Source organism: Notamacropus eugenii, chromosome 2 (assembly GCF_028372415.1).
Source record: "Notamacropus eugenii isolate mMacEug1 chromosome 2, mMacEug1.pri_v2, whole genome shotgun sequence".
Taxonomy (NCBI): Eukaryota; Metazoa; Chordata; class Mammalia; order Diprotodontia; family Macropodidae; genus Notamacropus; species Notamacropus eugenii.
The window spans coordinates 90,952,082-90,969,381 of NC_092873.1; the positions used below are offsets into that span (position 1 = coordinate 90,952,082).

The 17,300-nt window shown below is 37.9% G+C and overlaps 1 protein-coding gene across 1 annotated transcript in view; it reads right to left on the reverse strand.

Moving 5' to 3' along the window:
• The window catches only part of NUDT3 (nudix hydrolase 3), an 83,132-nt gene that overhangs the window by 10,699 nt on the left and 55,133 nt on the right, over positions 1–17,300 (reverse strand). The window contains exons 3-4 of the mRNA XM_072641799.1: positions 2,982–3,026; positions 423–507 (exon numbers count right to left, since the gene is read on the reverse strand). Coding sequence (XP_072497900.1) covers positions 423–507; positions 2,982–3,026 — 130 coding nt within the window. The remainder of the gene's footprint in view (positions 1–422; positions 508–2,981; positions 3,027–17,300) is intronic.

Sequence of the window (17,300 nt, forward strand, 5' to 3'; positions counted from 1 at the left end):
GATAATAGTTTTGCTTTCTGTAGAAATAAGAACAGTTTGGCACAAGTTGAACAACACAAACATCAATTGCTGTCAGGTTTTTTTTCTTTCTTTCTGAAAAAAGTTAAGATTTTAGAAATAAATTCAATATACCCTCCTGTTTTCTGTCTTTTTGTTGACAGGCTTTCAGGAGATAGGAGGGAAAGTGAGGACAGAATTTTACTTTATTTAACATAAATTTTAAAATTCTCATTCTCTCAATTTCAAAGGTTTATGGGCTTCCTTCCTTCGCCCTTTCTTTTTAAAGACTTTCCTATTTTTCTATAAATAATTCAGGATCCTTCTGAGATTGCATCATCTCCTAAGGTAAGAGTACCAGGGGCACCTGGTGCAGTGTTACTTAGAGGATCATCTCTGAACACCCAACATTATGGGTAACTTACCAATACTGACCGAATCCTCCCAGTCTTCTAACACTTCTGTGACAATAAGCACATAGACATATGTTCTGTGCTTCCTTTCCTGGTTCTGAAGAGGAAGGGAAGGTAAAAAGAGAGCATCTTATCAGACCGATAAGAATAAAACAAATTTACATGTTTCTGTTAAGGGCACTTGAACAGAAGGATTCTTCTTTTACTTTCTTATCTTCTTAAAAATCAAAGAGTCTATTTAAAATAGGCTTCACTGAATATAAGGTAGGCCATCTGGCTAAGCTACCCTGGGCATAAAGGTCACATTCCCCCCGAACACCTCTCCATGGACTACCACTTCAAAAATTCCTAAAGCCACTATATAAATTAAATCAGATGAAATACTAGACTAAAAGAATTACATCAATGCCAAGATGATCAGAAACAGTGGGTCAAGAAGGTGCATTAAAGGATATTTTCCTTACAGACTTCATCACTCAGTTCTGTTTTTTATTCCGTCCTTTTTCTGGGCCAGCTTCACCAAATATTCACCTCAACAACTTTTGTTTCCTCTTCATCATTAAGTAAAGGTGGGCTATGCTTAGGATGATGACTGAGACATCTGTGCAGATCTTAGTTAAAGGTTCTATTTCTTTCCAACTATGAGATTCTATTACTCTGTGCTTTCACTGGCTCTGGGATGCATTGTCTCTCAAATTGGTCTCCCCAGAATGACCTGTCATCTTCTCACTGCACACCTCTGCATAGGCTGTTTCACCTGCCTCCAATGAACCCCTGCTCATTTCTACCCCTTGGAATCCTGAGCTTTCTTCAAGGCTCAGCTCAGGGACCACGTCCTACAGAAAGACGTATCTGATCTCTTCAGTCATTAGTGGTCTCTCTTTGTCCTCAAATTATCATGTATTAATACTTACCTGTATAATGATTCCTGTCCCCTCCATCTCCCCAGTAAATTTAAAATCCTTGAATGCAGGGACCATTATCCTCTTGGCTTTGTATCCCCAGGGTCTAGGTGTAGTGTTTTGTAAGCAGTAAGTATTTAATGAAAGCTTGCTAATTTTCTATTTTTCACTGCCCCTGCTTTACTCACTTTATCAATCCTACCAGACATCAAGAACTTCCAAAGAGATGACAGCTGAATGGGGGTAACAATGGTAGTCAGAAGTTACTCATTATCCAGAAGGAAACAAATATTGGAGCACAGTGTTCAATAAACTCAAAAGACCTTAAGCACTGGGTTAAGAGCTAACAATAAATACTGCTGGGAAAACTGCAAAACATTCTGACAGAAATTAGGTTTAGATTAACATTTTATACGATAAAGATAAAATTCCAAATGGATACTTTACCTAGATGTAAAAGATAACATTATAAACAAAATTAAGAAAAGCAAGGTGGGAAAGACTACTTCAGGTAGAGGAAGAATTTATGACCAAACAAGGAAAGGAGAGTTACAGACTATAAAATAAATAATTTTGATTACAAAAAAATTTTAAAAGTTTTTATACATAAAAAATCCAATGGAATTTAAAAAGGAAACTTCCTATATACCTGGGGAAATATCTTTGAAAAAAAACTCTCTAATAAGAAAGAGTCTGATGTTCAAGATTTATAGGGAACAGTTTCAAAAGTAATTCCAGAGACTCCAGGAGTCAAAGGACATGAACAGGCAGCTTTTAAAGGAAGCAATGACAGTCATCAATAGCCGCATGAAAACATGCACCCAAAGTCACTAATTAGATACCCATTTAGGAAGGGTATCTCTGGGTCAGAGGTTCTACACAGTTTAGTGACTTTGGGGAGTTATTCCCAAATTACTTTCCAGAATGGCTGGAGCAGTTCACAGCTCCATCAACAGTGCCTATTTTAACACAGCTGCTCCAACCATTTTAAGTTTTTTTTTCGTCAATTTTGATACACATAAAGTAAAACTTAAGAGTTATTTTATATTCTTTTCTCTCATTATTAGTAGCATCTGGAGCATATTTTTCATGTGGCCATTGATAGTCTGAGTTTATTCTCCTTTGAAAACTGTTTATATCCTTTGACCATTTATCTACTGGGGAATGAGTCTATCTTGTAAGTCTGAATCAGTTCCTTATAATCTTAGAAATGAGAAACTTGCTATAAAGATTTCTCCCTCTTCCCCCAATTACCTCCTTTCCCTTCTAATGTTAGCTGCATTGGTTTATTTGTACAAAGCCTTTTAAATATCACATAATCAAAATCATCCATTTTATCTTCTGTGATCTTCTCTACTTTGTGTTTGGTCATGAACTCTTTTCCTACTCACAGATTCAAAAAAGTAGCTTCTTTCTTGCTTTTCTAATTTTTTTATGATGTAACCTTTTATATCTAAGTTATGTACTCAACTTATTTTGAGTATAGGATATGAACTTATTTTGGTATAGGATAAGAGATTTTGATCTAACCCTAATTTCTGTCACACTTTTTTCCAGTCTTCCAGCAGTTTTTGTCACACTAGAATTTTTAAAGCATATCTAAGTTAATAAGGTATTTCTACCAATTTCCCAACAATTTGGAAAAGGTTAAAAGACTTAACTGACTCACCTCGAAAATGCCTACCAATCTTCCCAATGTCCCTTTCACTCCAGCCTGAGTAAGAGAGAAAAGAAAATAAGGTATTAATACTTTGGTCTTCTATCACAATGTCTTCACTTTAAATCACATGAAAAGAGAAGAGTTAAGTCTGGATGGCTTCCTTGTCTACAGGAGCTGTAGCAGAGCTCAGTGTCAGTTATGAATGGGCCAAGGTTAGGAAGATGCTTGACAGAGGTACTACCAGCTCTTCTCCTATGAAAAAACATTTAGCCTAATCACATCCCATACACCTATTTACAAATATACTTTAGCCTTTCCCTTGCCCTAGCCAAAAGATAGCAATGTAAAATGAGAAAATTCTAAGAGCTCAAGATAAAACTAAAGGATTAAAAAATTATTCTCATAGTATTGTAATTTATATGATCAGCCTGAATGTAGGGATACACATTTCAATTCCCAGAGTTCTGACCTGCAGTAGGATTAAAGGGAGAGAGAGAAAGGAAGGGGTAGAGGAGAGAGCTAGAGAGGAAGACAGAGAGAGAGGCAGGCATCAGGCTGTCTAAGGAGGGATCATTCATTCATTCATTCATTCAGTGGAGAAACAGACTAGAAGTTACTGTTAGTAAAAAAAGTCATGAATTCAACCCTCCTGGTGGGTCAGGCAGCAAAATATTGAACCAGGTGGGAGTCAGAGAGAGTTGGGTTCAAATCTTGCTTCTATTAAGATACTTCTATCTCACTGAACTCAATTTCTCTACCTGTAAAATGGGGATAACAGTACCTATCTGGAGGATGGCTGTCAAAGTTAATAAGCAGTTATTAAGTGCCTACTGTTTCCTAGGTACTGTGGATACAAAGAAAGGCAAAAAACAGAACCAGCTCTCAGGGAGCCCAGGGTCTAACAGGAGGGACAACACAGAAACAACCACGTACAAACAAACAAAATACACACAGGATAAATGGGAGTCTCAGAGAGAACTATTTTTTTTACACTTCCCCATTTGATATTTATTTCTAACATTCATTTTAAAAATCCGAGTTCCAAATTCTCTTCCTCCCTCCCCCACTCATTGAGAAGGCAAGCAATACAATGATTACAAAAGTGAAATCATGCAAAAACATTTCCATGTTAGTCATTTTGGAATTAAAAAAAGCAAGAAAAATAACGTGAAAAAATTATGCTTCGATCTACATTTAGATACATCAGTTCTCTCTCTGGAAGCGGACAGCCATTTTTCATTTTAAGTACTTCAGAACTGTCTTGGATCATTCGTTAATGATCAGAAAAACTAAATCAATCACAGCTGATCAACATATAATATTTGCTGTATACAATGTTTTTCTAGTTCTGCTCACTTTGCATCAGTTCATATATGCCTTCTCTGGTTTTTCTGAAAGCATCGTGCTCATAACACAATTGTATTTCATCACAATCTGTTCAGCCATTCCTCACTTGATGGACATCCCCTCAATTTCCAATTCTTTGCCACCACAAAAAGAGCTTCTACAAATATTTTTGTACCTATACATCCTTTTCCTTTTTCAGAAAGCACTAAGATTAAGTAGGACTGGAAAAGGTCTCTTTTAGAAGGTAAGACTTTAGCTGAGACTTGAAGGAAATCAGGGAAGGTAGAAAGATAAGATGAGGAAGAAAGGTTCTAGGTATAGGAGGGTGCCAGTGAAAATGCTCAAAGTTTGAATTTCAGAGATGATTGGAGCGTCTCATTCAAGGAACAGCAAGGAAACTAGTGTAACTGGATTACAGAATATGGAGAGGGAAATACAGCATAAGAAGGCTAAGACTAGAAAGACCTAAGAGGGAGATTATGAGGGACTTTAAAAGCCAAAGTACTCAGTAAGCTTTAAAGTGTTCTCCATTTAAAGAAGGTGCGCACAGGACAGCCACCATGTTCTTTCTCAGCCAGCCTCAGGTCTTCATAATGCTCCCTTTACAGCATCTTTTGATATGTTACAGACTGTGCGCTTCTTCAGAGCAGCAACTGTCTTTTGCCTTTCTCTGTAACCCAGCATTTAGCACAGTGCATAGTAGGCACTAAATAAATGTTTAACGACTGACTAGTGACAGTAGACAACTAATGTCTTGACATGTTTTTCACTTGAACAATTTTTTAACCTATGTTTGCCCCATCCTATAAATGACAGAAAAAAAATAAAGATCAAACAAAAATGTAGATCAGGTTTTGTAACTTTTAAGTAGATAAGAAGTAGCTTAGTATAGTAGAAAAAAGCACTGGATCCTGATTCTGACACATTAGCTGGGTGATCTTGGGCAAGCCACTTAAGTCTCTAAACTTCACTTTCTGGTTAAATACAGGTAAATAATACCTGCATCAATTAACTGAGGGGAGAAGCTTCACCTACATTTCCTGCCTAATTCTCAGTCTCAAGACATAATGAATTAGTTCATTCTCAATGGTTTGTTAAGTGTTTAGGAAACCTATCTTTTAACTTCTTTCTTCCAGAACTTTTCAAAGACAGCAGTCAGAGCAGTCATTTGAAGCAGACATAAACAAAGTACAAGACAGTTCCAGTCCTGAAGAACTTGTCTTCTAGTTGAACCCAAAACATACAAGGACAAATAATGCAAGGCAGCATATGACAGGTGTCAAAATGAGTAGGCAGAGACAAACTTTTATGAAAGAGCTCGGGGAGAAGCCATCAGCAAAGTATGGGTAATTAGGAAAGGCTACATGAAACAAGATCATATTTTGAAGCTAGGTGATGAAGAACTGAGGGTGGGGCATGAAGAGAGAAAATTTTAGGTAGGAAAATGAGAAGACATAAGGCACATGTGAGAGACTCTAAATAGAACATTTTGCTTGAACGGCAGGCCTATACAGGTAAGTAGAAAATTGAGTGAAAAATATAAATATTTTGCTGGAGAGACAAAAAAAAAGATAAAAGGGAAGGTAGAAAAAAATTAAGAATTTATTAAGTATCTACTATGTGCCAAGTGCTATGCTTCCTTCCATTTCTTAGTTCTTTCCAAATGTATCATTTTTTCCTACCCTGACCTCTTGGTGAATGAGCTGAACTTTACACTATCCTCCATTTTTAAAATTTCCTTACCCCTCATATGTTAAAAGGGCAGTGGATAGAGCACTGGGCCTGAAGTCAGGAAGACCTGAGCTCAGATCTCCCTTCAGACACTTTCTAACTAGGTGAACTTGAGCAAGTCACTTAACTGTTTGCCTTTGTTTCCTCATCTATATTAATGAGCTGGAGAAGGAAATGGCAAACCACTCCAGTATCTTTGTCAAGAAAACCCAAATGAGGTCATGGAAACTTCCAAAAAAAATGACATTGTTTTGTCTTGCCAAGTTTCAACCTCAGATTACTCTCACCATCTACATCCTTTGTTTCTATTCACATGGTAGAGGAAATCACCAAAGTGTGCTGCCTGGGTCACTATAAATGTCAAGGAAGCTAGCAAATATCCTAGATTGACTACCCACAGCAGGTGTTCCTGTGACTTTCCTCGAGCCTCTCATAAGATACCCTCTTCATTACCTCTTGGCTAAAGATCTTGCTCTCATACTTCCCAGAAGAAATTGAAACCATTCAGGAGATATGGCTCTCCCTCCTATTCACCTGACGGTTACTCTTCCTCCACGATCTCCTTCGTTCTATTCTCAGAGTAGCTAGCTAGCTCTTACTTCATGATGGTCTCAGATGAAGAGGTGGTCCTTCTCCTAGTTAAGGCAGATCCCTCTGCTACAAGCATGCTTAATCCTATCTTCCACCAAATTTTCCAGCAAAATGGTTCGCTTTATCATCCCCACTCTTATCTTCACTCTCCTCTTATAATAAAACTATCAAAATGCCCAGGTCTTCCCTATTCTTGAAAAACCCTTATTTGATCCAACTGTCTCTGCTATTACCCTAACTCTCCCCCTTCTTAAGGGCAAAACTCACCAAGAGAGCTGTTTACAATCATTTGCCTCCGTTATTCCTCATCTCACTGGCCCTTTGCAGTTTAGCTTCCTACTTATAAGTGGGTCTAAGCAAAATAAACTACCTTTCCCCATCACAAGAATAAGCTGACCTCTGAAGAAATTCTCTTGCAAAAACAAGACTATCTTGCAACCACAAAATTATTATGTATTGATTCCCAAATTTATCATATTCAATCCAGAGGTCAAGCTACAGAAATCAATTCTCAAAGCTATCTTGCTACACATGTAACAGACCAAAAGTACACCCCTGAGAAACCCCCTCCTCTGGTTTCCAGTAGTGAATGATGCCTGTGACCAAGGTTGTAAGACCTAATTAGCATATTTGCTAGATAACCCACTACTTTTGCTATATAAACTTTAGCCATCTTTCCTGTTAAGTTTCAAGTTCCTTAAAAGTTCTCTAAGGAGCTCTGCCCACTATACTGACATTATGATGAACCTTTGCCACTTTGCCTTAAAGAATGCTCGAGTCCATGAATTCATTTCAGACAACCTTCTCTCAGTCAAGGGTTTGTGAACTCCTTAAACTTCATCAGGCCCCAAACATACCAAGATAAATAATGCAAACCAAATTTAGAGATTTTAAAATCTGGGTTCCAGTTAAAATCATTACTCCCTCCAATTCCTGATGGGATTATTGTATAGATCAAAGGAAGGGTGTGGTCAGAGAAGATACTGAGTGATTTTAGGGGATTAAGTGACTACAATTCTATTTGCTAGAGTAGAATGTTCACTCAAAAATCATATTTATATATTATGACCTTTTAAGTTGTTCAAAATTCCTACATTACTTCAAATAGTCTTATTTAGATTGCACATGTATAACCTATATCAGACTGCTTGCCATCTTGGGGAAAGGGTGTGGGAGGGAAGAAAGGAGAAAAAAAATTGACTCAAAATCTTACAAAATCCAATCATTTTATCTCATGTTCAAAGGCATCTTTCTTAAGCAGATCAATGTTTGAATTTAGATTAATGTTTAATGAATCAAGACTGTTTCTGATAGACTTGGGCCTGAAATGCAGAGTAAAATATTAGTATTTTGGATATAATTCATTTTGCCAATGTCATCAGCTCCTATAGGTTTTCATCTCTATGCAGATCATTGCCAGACTGTACTGACTGTAACTACAGTTACACATCTCCAAATTATTCCTATATATCTCAAAAATTATCTGTCTTCCCCCTTCCAAGACTATCCTCTCCTTTCCAAATTTCCTTGTTGAGAATAGTACCACCTTCCCAGTCAACTAGGCTCAAAACCTCACTCAAAAAAATTCTTGACTCCTCACTCTCACTCACCCCACATGTTCAATAGGTTTTGTCTTTTCTACCTTCACAACATCTCTCATGAGCCAGCCTGCTTGATTCCCCTCACTCGTATGGCCACTACTGTATTTCAAGCTCTCAGTGTTACTGCACCAGCTTTCCAACTGGTCTGCCTACCTCAGGTTTCTCCCCATTACAATCCAGGCTTCACTCAGTTACCAAACCCATTTTTATAAACAGGTCTGATCATGCCAACCCCCCTACTCAGTGAGCTCTGGTGGCGCCTTCACTTCTGTATACAACTTTTAACGGTTTACAAAGAGTTTTAATGAAAAGAAGTGTTTTAGGGTTAGTTAAGCAGAATAAACTAAAATCACATTTAAGAGCTGTAACTGCAGGAAAGAAGCTGTTAAAATGTACGGCTAAGCAAGGTCAAAGTAAAGGTGAGAAGTTAAATGGAACTGAAATGAATGAATAAAAATACTGGAGGGCATTCGTTAGACAGAAACCTCAGGTAACTAACCTCTTATATCACACAAGACAGTAATCTGAAGTTTCAGATGCTTGTTCAAAATAACAACCATGAAGCTGATGCTGCTGACAGGACACAGGCCAAAGCCAAGACCTTCACCCCTTACCCAAAAAGAATGAGTCCCGTTTGTCCATATGTCCTGGAAAATACCACTTTGAACTCTCTTTGAATCTTCCCACTTGATTTCATGCCCAAATCTGTTACCCTTAACATAGCCTAGCCCTCCATTATCTGTTATGTCCAGGTTACCTCTGGATGGCCTCAGCTACTTTTCTCTTGATCCTATCAAAATCCTATTTTTCTTGGTTCCTGGTGTTTGACCTCTAGTCACCTCAGCACCTGGCCACTCCCATCAAGACCCTCTCTAAACTCCTAGTTACCTCAGACTACTTGGCCAATCCTAGATCCCTCCTACAATCTTTCTGTATATAAGATCCATCTTGCCTCCATGAAAATGCTCAGATTCAATCTCGCTCAGATTCTACCTGGCGCATTTGTCAATTACGTATGTCACAAATGCTCTGATTCCTTAAGAATCTACCCAATATGGTGGATCTTAAACAAACTTTGTTTATCTTTGGCTGAAAGAAGGCTTTGAGTCAAATTAATTCAAACAGGACCCGGGCATGTCGGTATTTTGGGGTCTCTAGCACCCCTAAACTTTAACACTGCCAGTGCTTAGGTACTCCCTCTATGTGTATGTGTTATAAGTGAAACAGTTTAAAAAACATGCCTTTGATATTACACAAATATTAAGCACTTGAATATTTGTTAATAGAAGAGATTTTTAAAAAACCAACAAACTTCATATAGGAGGTATTTCACTGGAACGGGGCACCTCACAGAACTGTATTTTTGTATTTATTGCTTGTTAATTATCAGACTATAAACCACTCCCCCTTATATTCATTTGCCAATATGCCTTTTTCCATTACTTCTCATAATTACACCATTTATATTCTGTTTCCCTTCCTGCTCCAAAGAGACTTTTAAGTCACATGAATGGAAATTCTTTCTTATTTAAATTAATTTCCCCTCCACTACTGGAAATAGTTGGTTTTCCATAGCCAACTAAGAATAACTAGGTTGCACTCCATGAATTAACCAGTAATGTTTATTACTGCAGAAGAGGGACAAACTGGCCGGAAAAACCACTTTAGAAAGCCAATTCTCCACTCCCACCTCAAGTAGCCAGAACATGCTCAAATAATCTCCAGAGACATATCAAATTCTTTTCCACAACTATACCTCTACACTTCACAGTGCTTAGGAATAAAAATCAGTGGTATATATTACAGGGGAAGGAGAGGGAAAGAGAGGAAGAAGTGTGGAGAGAGATTTATAGGAAACAGAAGTTGCCTTTTTTTGGGGGGGGAGCAGTAGAGAAGCAGTATTCAACAGAAGTTACTGCCCAAATAGGCTAAAACCATTTTAAAAGGGAACTAAAACTAAAAAAACACACAATGACAACAAATCCTAAAACTAAAGGGCAGAATTATGAAGCACTGATGCAGAATTGTTTTTTTTAGCATATTTCTACAAGATTTGCCATTTCTACATTTGATCAAAAGAGTTTGTTATGGTGGAAAGAAAACTGGGCCTTCAAGTCAGGAAGAAACCTTACAATTCAAGCCCTGATTTTGTCTTCCTTTAAGACCCAGGTTCATTTTCTGAACCAGTTTTTTAATCTGCAAAATAAAGGAATTAGACTAGATGATCTTCAAGATTCTTTGCAACAATGACATCATGTCACTAGATTTCAATGGTTTAATACACATACATACATATGTGTATGTATGTATGTATGTACATACATTGGTTCAACAACAACAGGGACAGTTATGAGCACATCTTACTTTTTTTACCCAGTGAAAATGTTCCTAATAAAGTTTTGTATAAATCTCATTATAATCTCTTCCACTCACATTTCTGTGCTTAACTTTGATACATTTTCAACTGGCAGAAACTAATGTGAATTTGTGCCGTCTGTGAGCCCTTCTGTCAAGTTAATAAGCAATAAGACAACAAAATTACACTAATGTAAATTGTATTTAAAAGATCCTTGTGGGTAAATAAAAGAATGACCCAAAAACGCACCTTTTTTCTAAATTCAGATTTTGGGATTTTCATAGATCCATACTACACAGATTTGGAGCTAGAAGTACCTAAAGGTCATCTTACGCTAGCTCCTTCTTTACAAAAGAGAAACCTGAGTTAAAAAAAGGTCAAATAAATCACTCAAGGTCCCAGAGAGTAAATGGCAGATCCAAGATTAAAACCCAGGTCCTTTTAATTGTGAAGCATTGAAATGGTAAGATATGAGCGTAACTAATTAATATTAATCAATCAATACTGGTAATTTCTGGCCCTCAATTTCCTAATCTGCAAAATAAAGAAATACTATCTATAATACCTACCTCACAGGTCTACTACGAAAAGTACTCTGTAAAATTTACATCACTACATAAATGTGAATTGTTATTACGTATTCATTCTTTAAGCACTCAGAATCACTGAGAAGGAAGGGACTTTTAGAGATCCAACTCTCAATTTATATATGAACAAAGTAAGACACAGAGAGGAAAATGAATCAAGTTACTGCTTAAGGTCTCCAAGTCCAATCACTGATGAAAGCACTGCACTGTGCTTCCTTTATAAAACAACAATCATCAATAAACTAACAATGGTTTTTTTTCCCCCCAAAAAATGTACATCTAAAATAAAGAAGACTATGGCAATTCTTTATGGTTCAAGTACTTACAATAAAGAGAAAGTAATTATTAATAAGTAAAAGCCTTGAGACTACAGCTTTTCTGATTCAATATTTTTTGCCATTTACATCCATACAGAAGTATACTATGTACATGATACAATTTCCCTTTATCCCATGCCCAACCTTCATCCCCTCTCTTTGGAATACCAATACAGACAACAACTCTTGAGGAGGCTATTTTTACACGCCACATGATTCCTGCATGCAGGTCAATGTAAGTATCACCATTACATCTGACAGATATCTGGCTCTGATATTTTGGGATGATGGATTTTATTTGGTCCACAACTCTGGTCTGGCCAGGTTGCTTCTCTGGACCAGTTTTTTCTTGAAGTCAAACGAGTTACAAGCTTGATAAGGGTGTCCAGTCAAGGTGGGGACAGAGGGGGGAGAATCCAACTCAAATCATATCACAGCTATAAAAATTGAAGTTAAGTTTTGTAGCATAACATCTAGCTATGACAGCTTATTTTACTAAGAATGTGAAGCTGAAAATTCTTCTGAAGTTAATTTAGATGAACACAAATTTAAATCTAATATTTTAGGTCTAATAGGAGTAGACTAAGAAACTTCTACTTTTAAAGATTCCTCTGTATTCACTTTATTTGGCAGAAGGCAATTAGCTACCATCCTGTTAATGTCAGGTTTTTTTTAAAAAATATACATAATTTATTTATTTTTCAGTTCTTAACATTTACTTTCACAAGAATTTGAATTCAAAATTTTCTCCCAATCTCTCCCCACCCTTCACCCTTCAGGAAAGCATGCACCCTATCCACCCCTTCCTCCAGTCTGTCCTCCCTTCTATTATCTACCCTTCTTCTATCCCCCTGCCCCTCTATTTTCTTGTAGGGCAAAAACAGATTTCTATACTCCATTGTCTATGTATCGTTATTTCCAGTTCAGTGCTAAAACAATTTTTAACATTTATTCTTAAAGCTCTGAGTTCCATATTCTCTCCTCATTGAGAAAACAAGCAATTCAATGTCATACATGTGTAACAATGCAAAGCACTTCCATAATATTTATGTTGTAAAAGACTAACCACATTTCCCTCTGTCCCATCCTGCTCTTCATTTTTTCCATTCTCTCCCATGACCTGTCCTCCCACAATAGTGTTTGCTTTTGATTGTCCCTCTTCCCAATTTGCTGTCCTTTCTATTATCTTCTCTCTCCTATCCCCTTTCCTCTGCCTTCCTGCAGGGTAAAATAGATTTTCACATCCAATTGAGTATGTGTTATTCCCTTCTTAAGCCAAATCCCATGAGAGTAAGGCTCACTTATTTCCTTTCATCTCCCCCCTCATCCCCTCCATTGTAAAAGCTCTTTCTTCCCTCTTGTTTGTGAGATGATTTGTTACATTCTACCTCTCCCTTTCTCTTATTCCTAGTACATTCCATTCAACAGTAAATTTTATTTTTTTAGGTATTCTCCCTTCATATTCAGCTCACCCTGTGCCCTCTGTCTATGCATATGTATATATATGTAAAAAATATATATACATACATAATATGTACACACATACCTACACATATATAATATACACATACATACATACCCATACACACCTACATATCTATCATAATACTGAAAATGATCTCGAGTTACAAATAACATCTTTCCATGTAGGAATGTAAACAGTTCAAATTTAATGAATTCCTTAAGGTTTCTCTTTCCTGTTTACTTTTTCACGTTTCTCTAGACTCTTGTATTTGAAAATCAAATTTTCTATTCAGCTCTGGTCTTTTCAATAGGAATGCTTGGAAGTACTCTATTTCATTGAAATTCCAGTTTTTTCCCCTGAAGTATTATATTCAGTTTTGCTGGGTGGTGATTCTTGGTTTTAATCCTATCTCCTTTGACTTCTGGAATATCATATTCCAAGCCCTTCAATGCCTTAGGCCTTAGTGTAGAAGCTGCTAAATCCTATCCTATCCTGATTGTATTTCCATACTACTTGAATTGTTTCTTTCCGGCTGCTTGTAATATGTTCTCCTTGACCTGGGAACTCTGGAATTTGTTTACAATATTCCTAGGAGTTTTCCTTTTGGGATCTCTTTCAGGAGTTGATCAGTGAATTCTTTCCATTTCTATTTTACCCTCTGGTTCTAGAATATCAGGGCAGTCTTCCTTAATAATTTCTTTGAAGATGATGTCTAGGCTCTTTTTTGATCATGGTTTTCAGGTAGACCAATAATTTTAAAATTATCTCTCCTGGATCTATTTTTCAGGTCAGTTGTTTTTCCAATGAGATATTTCACATTGTCTTCTATTTTTCCATTCTTTTAGTTTTGTTTTATAATTTCTTGGTTTCTTATTAAGTCATTAGCATCCATCTGCTCTATTCTATTTTTTAAAGAACTATTTTCTTCAGTGAGCTTTTGAACCTCCTTTTCCATTTGGCTAATTCTGCTTTTTAAAGCATTCTCCTCATTGGCCTTTTGGACCTCTTTTGTCATTTGGGTTAGTCTATTTTTAAAGGTGTTATTTTCTTCAGCATTTTTTGGGTCTCCTTTAGCAAGTTATTGACTCATTTTTTCATGATTTTCTTGCATTGCTCTCATTTCTCTTTGCAATTTTTTCTCCACCTCTCTTACATGATTTTCAAAGTCCTTTTTGAGTTCTTCCTTGGCCTGAGACCACTGCACTTTTTTTTTGGAGGTTTTCAATGTAGAAGTCTTGACTTTGATGTCTCCCTCCTGTATGCTTTGTTCTTCCTCCTCCAAAAGAATGGAAGAAAATACCCTTTCACCAAGAAGGTAACCTTCTATAGTCTTATTTTTTTCCCCTGTTTTGGGCATTTGACCAGTCAGTTACTTGACTTTTTAGTCCTTTTGTCAAGTGGAGGGTATACTCTAGGGGCCTGTAAGTTCTCAGTTCCTCCAAGGTGGCACGATCAAAGGAGAGGAGTTTACTCTTCTCCCAGCCTGCACTCTGGTCTGGGAGAAACCAGAAACACTCTTTTCTGCTCAGAATCTGTGAGGATTCCCTCTCCAGAGCTTCTACCAGCTCCACCATGCCAGTACTCCTCCTCACCCCAGGACTGCCAACCAAGATTGGTTGCTAGGCCTAGGGCTTCAAAAGTGGATGCTGCTGCTGCAGTGGCTGCTGCCAGGGGGGCTGGGGCCAGATCGCACACCTCTCTCACCCAGGTGAAAGGGCTTTCTGACTGACCTTTGAAGCTGTCTTTGGCATTTGTGAGTAGAGAAATCTGGAAACCACAGCTGCTACCCATGATTCCGTGCCCTGAAGCTTGCTCCAGTCCTGTCCCAGCTGTGCTGTGCAGCCAAGGCTGGGTTGTGTTCTACTCTGAGTCCAGCGTGACAGACCTTTCCTGTTGGCCTTCCAGGCTGTCTTGGGTCAAAAAGCTCTTTCACTCTGTCATTTTGTGACTTCTGCTGCTCTAGACTTTGCTGAGTTACTTTTTAAGGTATTTTATGGGCTATGAGGGTAGAGCTAGAGCAGATCCATCTTTCTATTCCGCCATCTTGGCTCTGTTCCCCCACCCCCCATCCCCCCGTAACGTCAGTTCTTAATGATGGGTCCTAACACGTTCTGGACTCTTCAACAGGGTAGATTCTAATTTCTAAGTAAGCCAATAAACTTACTATCAATTAGAGGAGAATTGTATAAAAACCCAGGTGGGGAGGGTGTGGGAAGTGTGGAGCCAAGATGGCAGTTTAAAGGCAGTGATTTAACTGGGCTCTTCCCTAAAGGCCTCCAAATACCTTTAAATAATGACTCTAAACAAATTATAGAGCAGCAGAACCTCTCAAAAGACAGAGTGAAACAATTTTCCAGCCCAAGGTAACTTAGAAAGTCATCAGGAGAGGTCTGTTGCACAAGGGTGAGAAAGAAACACAGTCCAGGGCAGGCTCCAGCGCAGACCACGTGCATGCCTCAGGGAGACTGAATTGGTGGCAGCAGTGGTTGTTCCCAGACCTCTCAGCCTACAGATGGTGAAGGGATTGGACAATGGGTGAGAAGGAAATTTATAGGGACCCCTTTACTGGCACCAAGGGCAGAAGCTGCCAGAGAAATTAACTGTTGGTACTACTAAAGTTGGATTTTCTATTCATAAGTCTGAGAAAATTAATATGTGCTAATTTCTACAGTCAGTTTCATGATGAGTCACACCTGGATGCTCTTTGAACAATGAACAGTGAAAGTGTGGCACAGCACTACCGAGTTTTTGGTCAGTAAGAACTAGATCCAAATACTGCCTCTGATATTAGCTATGTGACCACTGGCAAATCATTCAAATTCTGTTTTCTCATCTCTATAATGGGTATAATATCTGAAAAACTGACATCAGAGGATAGTTTTAAGTAATATGTGAAATGATGTGTGTAAAGTGCTTGGCAAACTTCAAAGTGCTACATAAATGTCATTAAGTATAAATGCTGTATAAACGCTTCATTAAATCACACACAAAAGATTTTTTTCGTTTATATTTTCTTAAACCAACATCACACTATACCACCTTAAGCATTCTAGCAACAGTCTGAAATACACACTGTAAATTCTCACAAGGATAAGTCCGCATTCTTGATATGTGGTATGACATCAGCTTCCATAATTTAGATTTTAGATTTGCTAAGGGAAACTATCATTTATATAGTAAAATAAGTCACATTACTCTTGTTCATAGGTTTAAGGTAGGGTTAGGTAACCCTTAAATTCTTTCTCCTTGATCTATTTTTCAGGTCAGTTTTTGCTATGAGGGATTTCACAATTTCTTTTTTTTTTTCTTTTCAGTTTTTTTAACTTTATCATTTCTTGATGTCTTGTGGAGTCATTAGCTTCCATTTGGTCAATTCAGTTCTCAAGGAATTACTGTCTTCAATAATGTTTTGTGCTTCTTTTACCAAACTGTTAATTCTCTCTTCATATTTCTTTTTTTAGCTGCTTTACTCTTCTAGGAATCTTACTGGGCTTGCATTCAATCTATATTTGGGTTTGCTTGCATATGTTTTTAAGTCATTATTGTCTCCAGTGTTTTAAGTTTTAAGCTTCCCTTCACCATAATAGCTCTTTATGGCAAGGTTCTTTTTTGGTTTGCTCATTCTTCCAGTCTCCTTCTTGAGTTTATATTTTATATTAGTGTTTGACTCTTTTCACTTGGGGTGGAAGAGAGGAGTGATGTCTGGCCTGAGCACCTGTCCTTTTATGTCCTTCTACTGCTGTCATATGTCAGTCTCAGGATCTGCAAAGTTTTCAAAGTGATGTAATCTAGGGAGAGTTCATTAGCCTGGTCTGGGCTCTGCAAATTGGGTCCTCTGGCTTATTTGAGACTGACTTTCCAGAGACTTTTGCTGACCCCAGTCACTCAGCCTGTTGGGAGGTCCTATAGGTTCAGAGTGACAGAACTGCAGACTCCCCTTTGGTTCTGGTCTCCTCCACCCTGATAATTCCACTACAGCTTTATGCACATGGCTACAGATTTGAACTGAGTCACTTCTCTGCTCCTGGACTCAAAGCTACAATGCCAAGTTTCTAGAATTTATTCTGTGCTCAGTACTCACTAAGGGCCCTGCTCCCTTGCAAACACTCCTGTCCATCCTGGGCTTGTGAGCTGGAACTGAGTAACGAGCAACTAAGCTGACAGATGGTTCTTGTTCTTGCTCCCAGCACTAGCTTAAGTCCTTTGGGTTCTCTTTCTGCCCCCAAGATTCCTGTACTGGTGCTCTGTCTTGGCTCCCTTTTGGTCCCTGGGTGTTAGAATGTTCTTTACTGCTGCTGCCTGCATATTCTTGGTCAGCCTCTGCCCTAGTGCT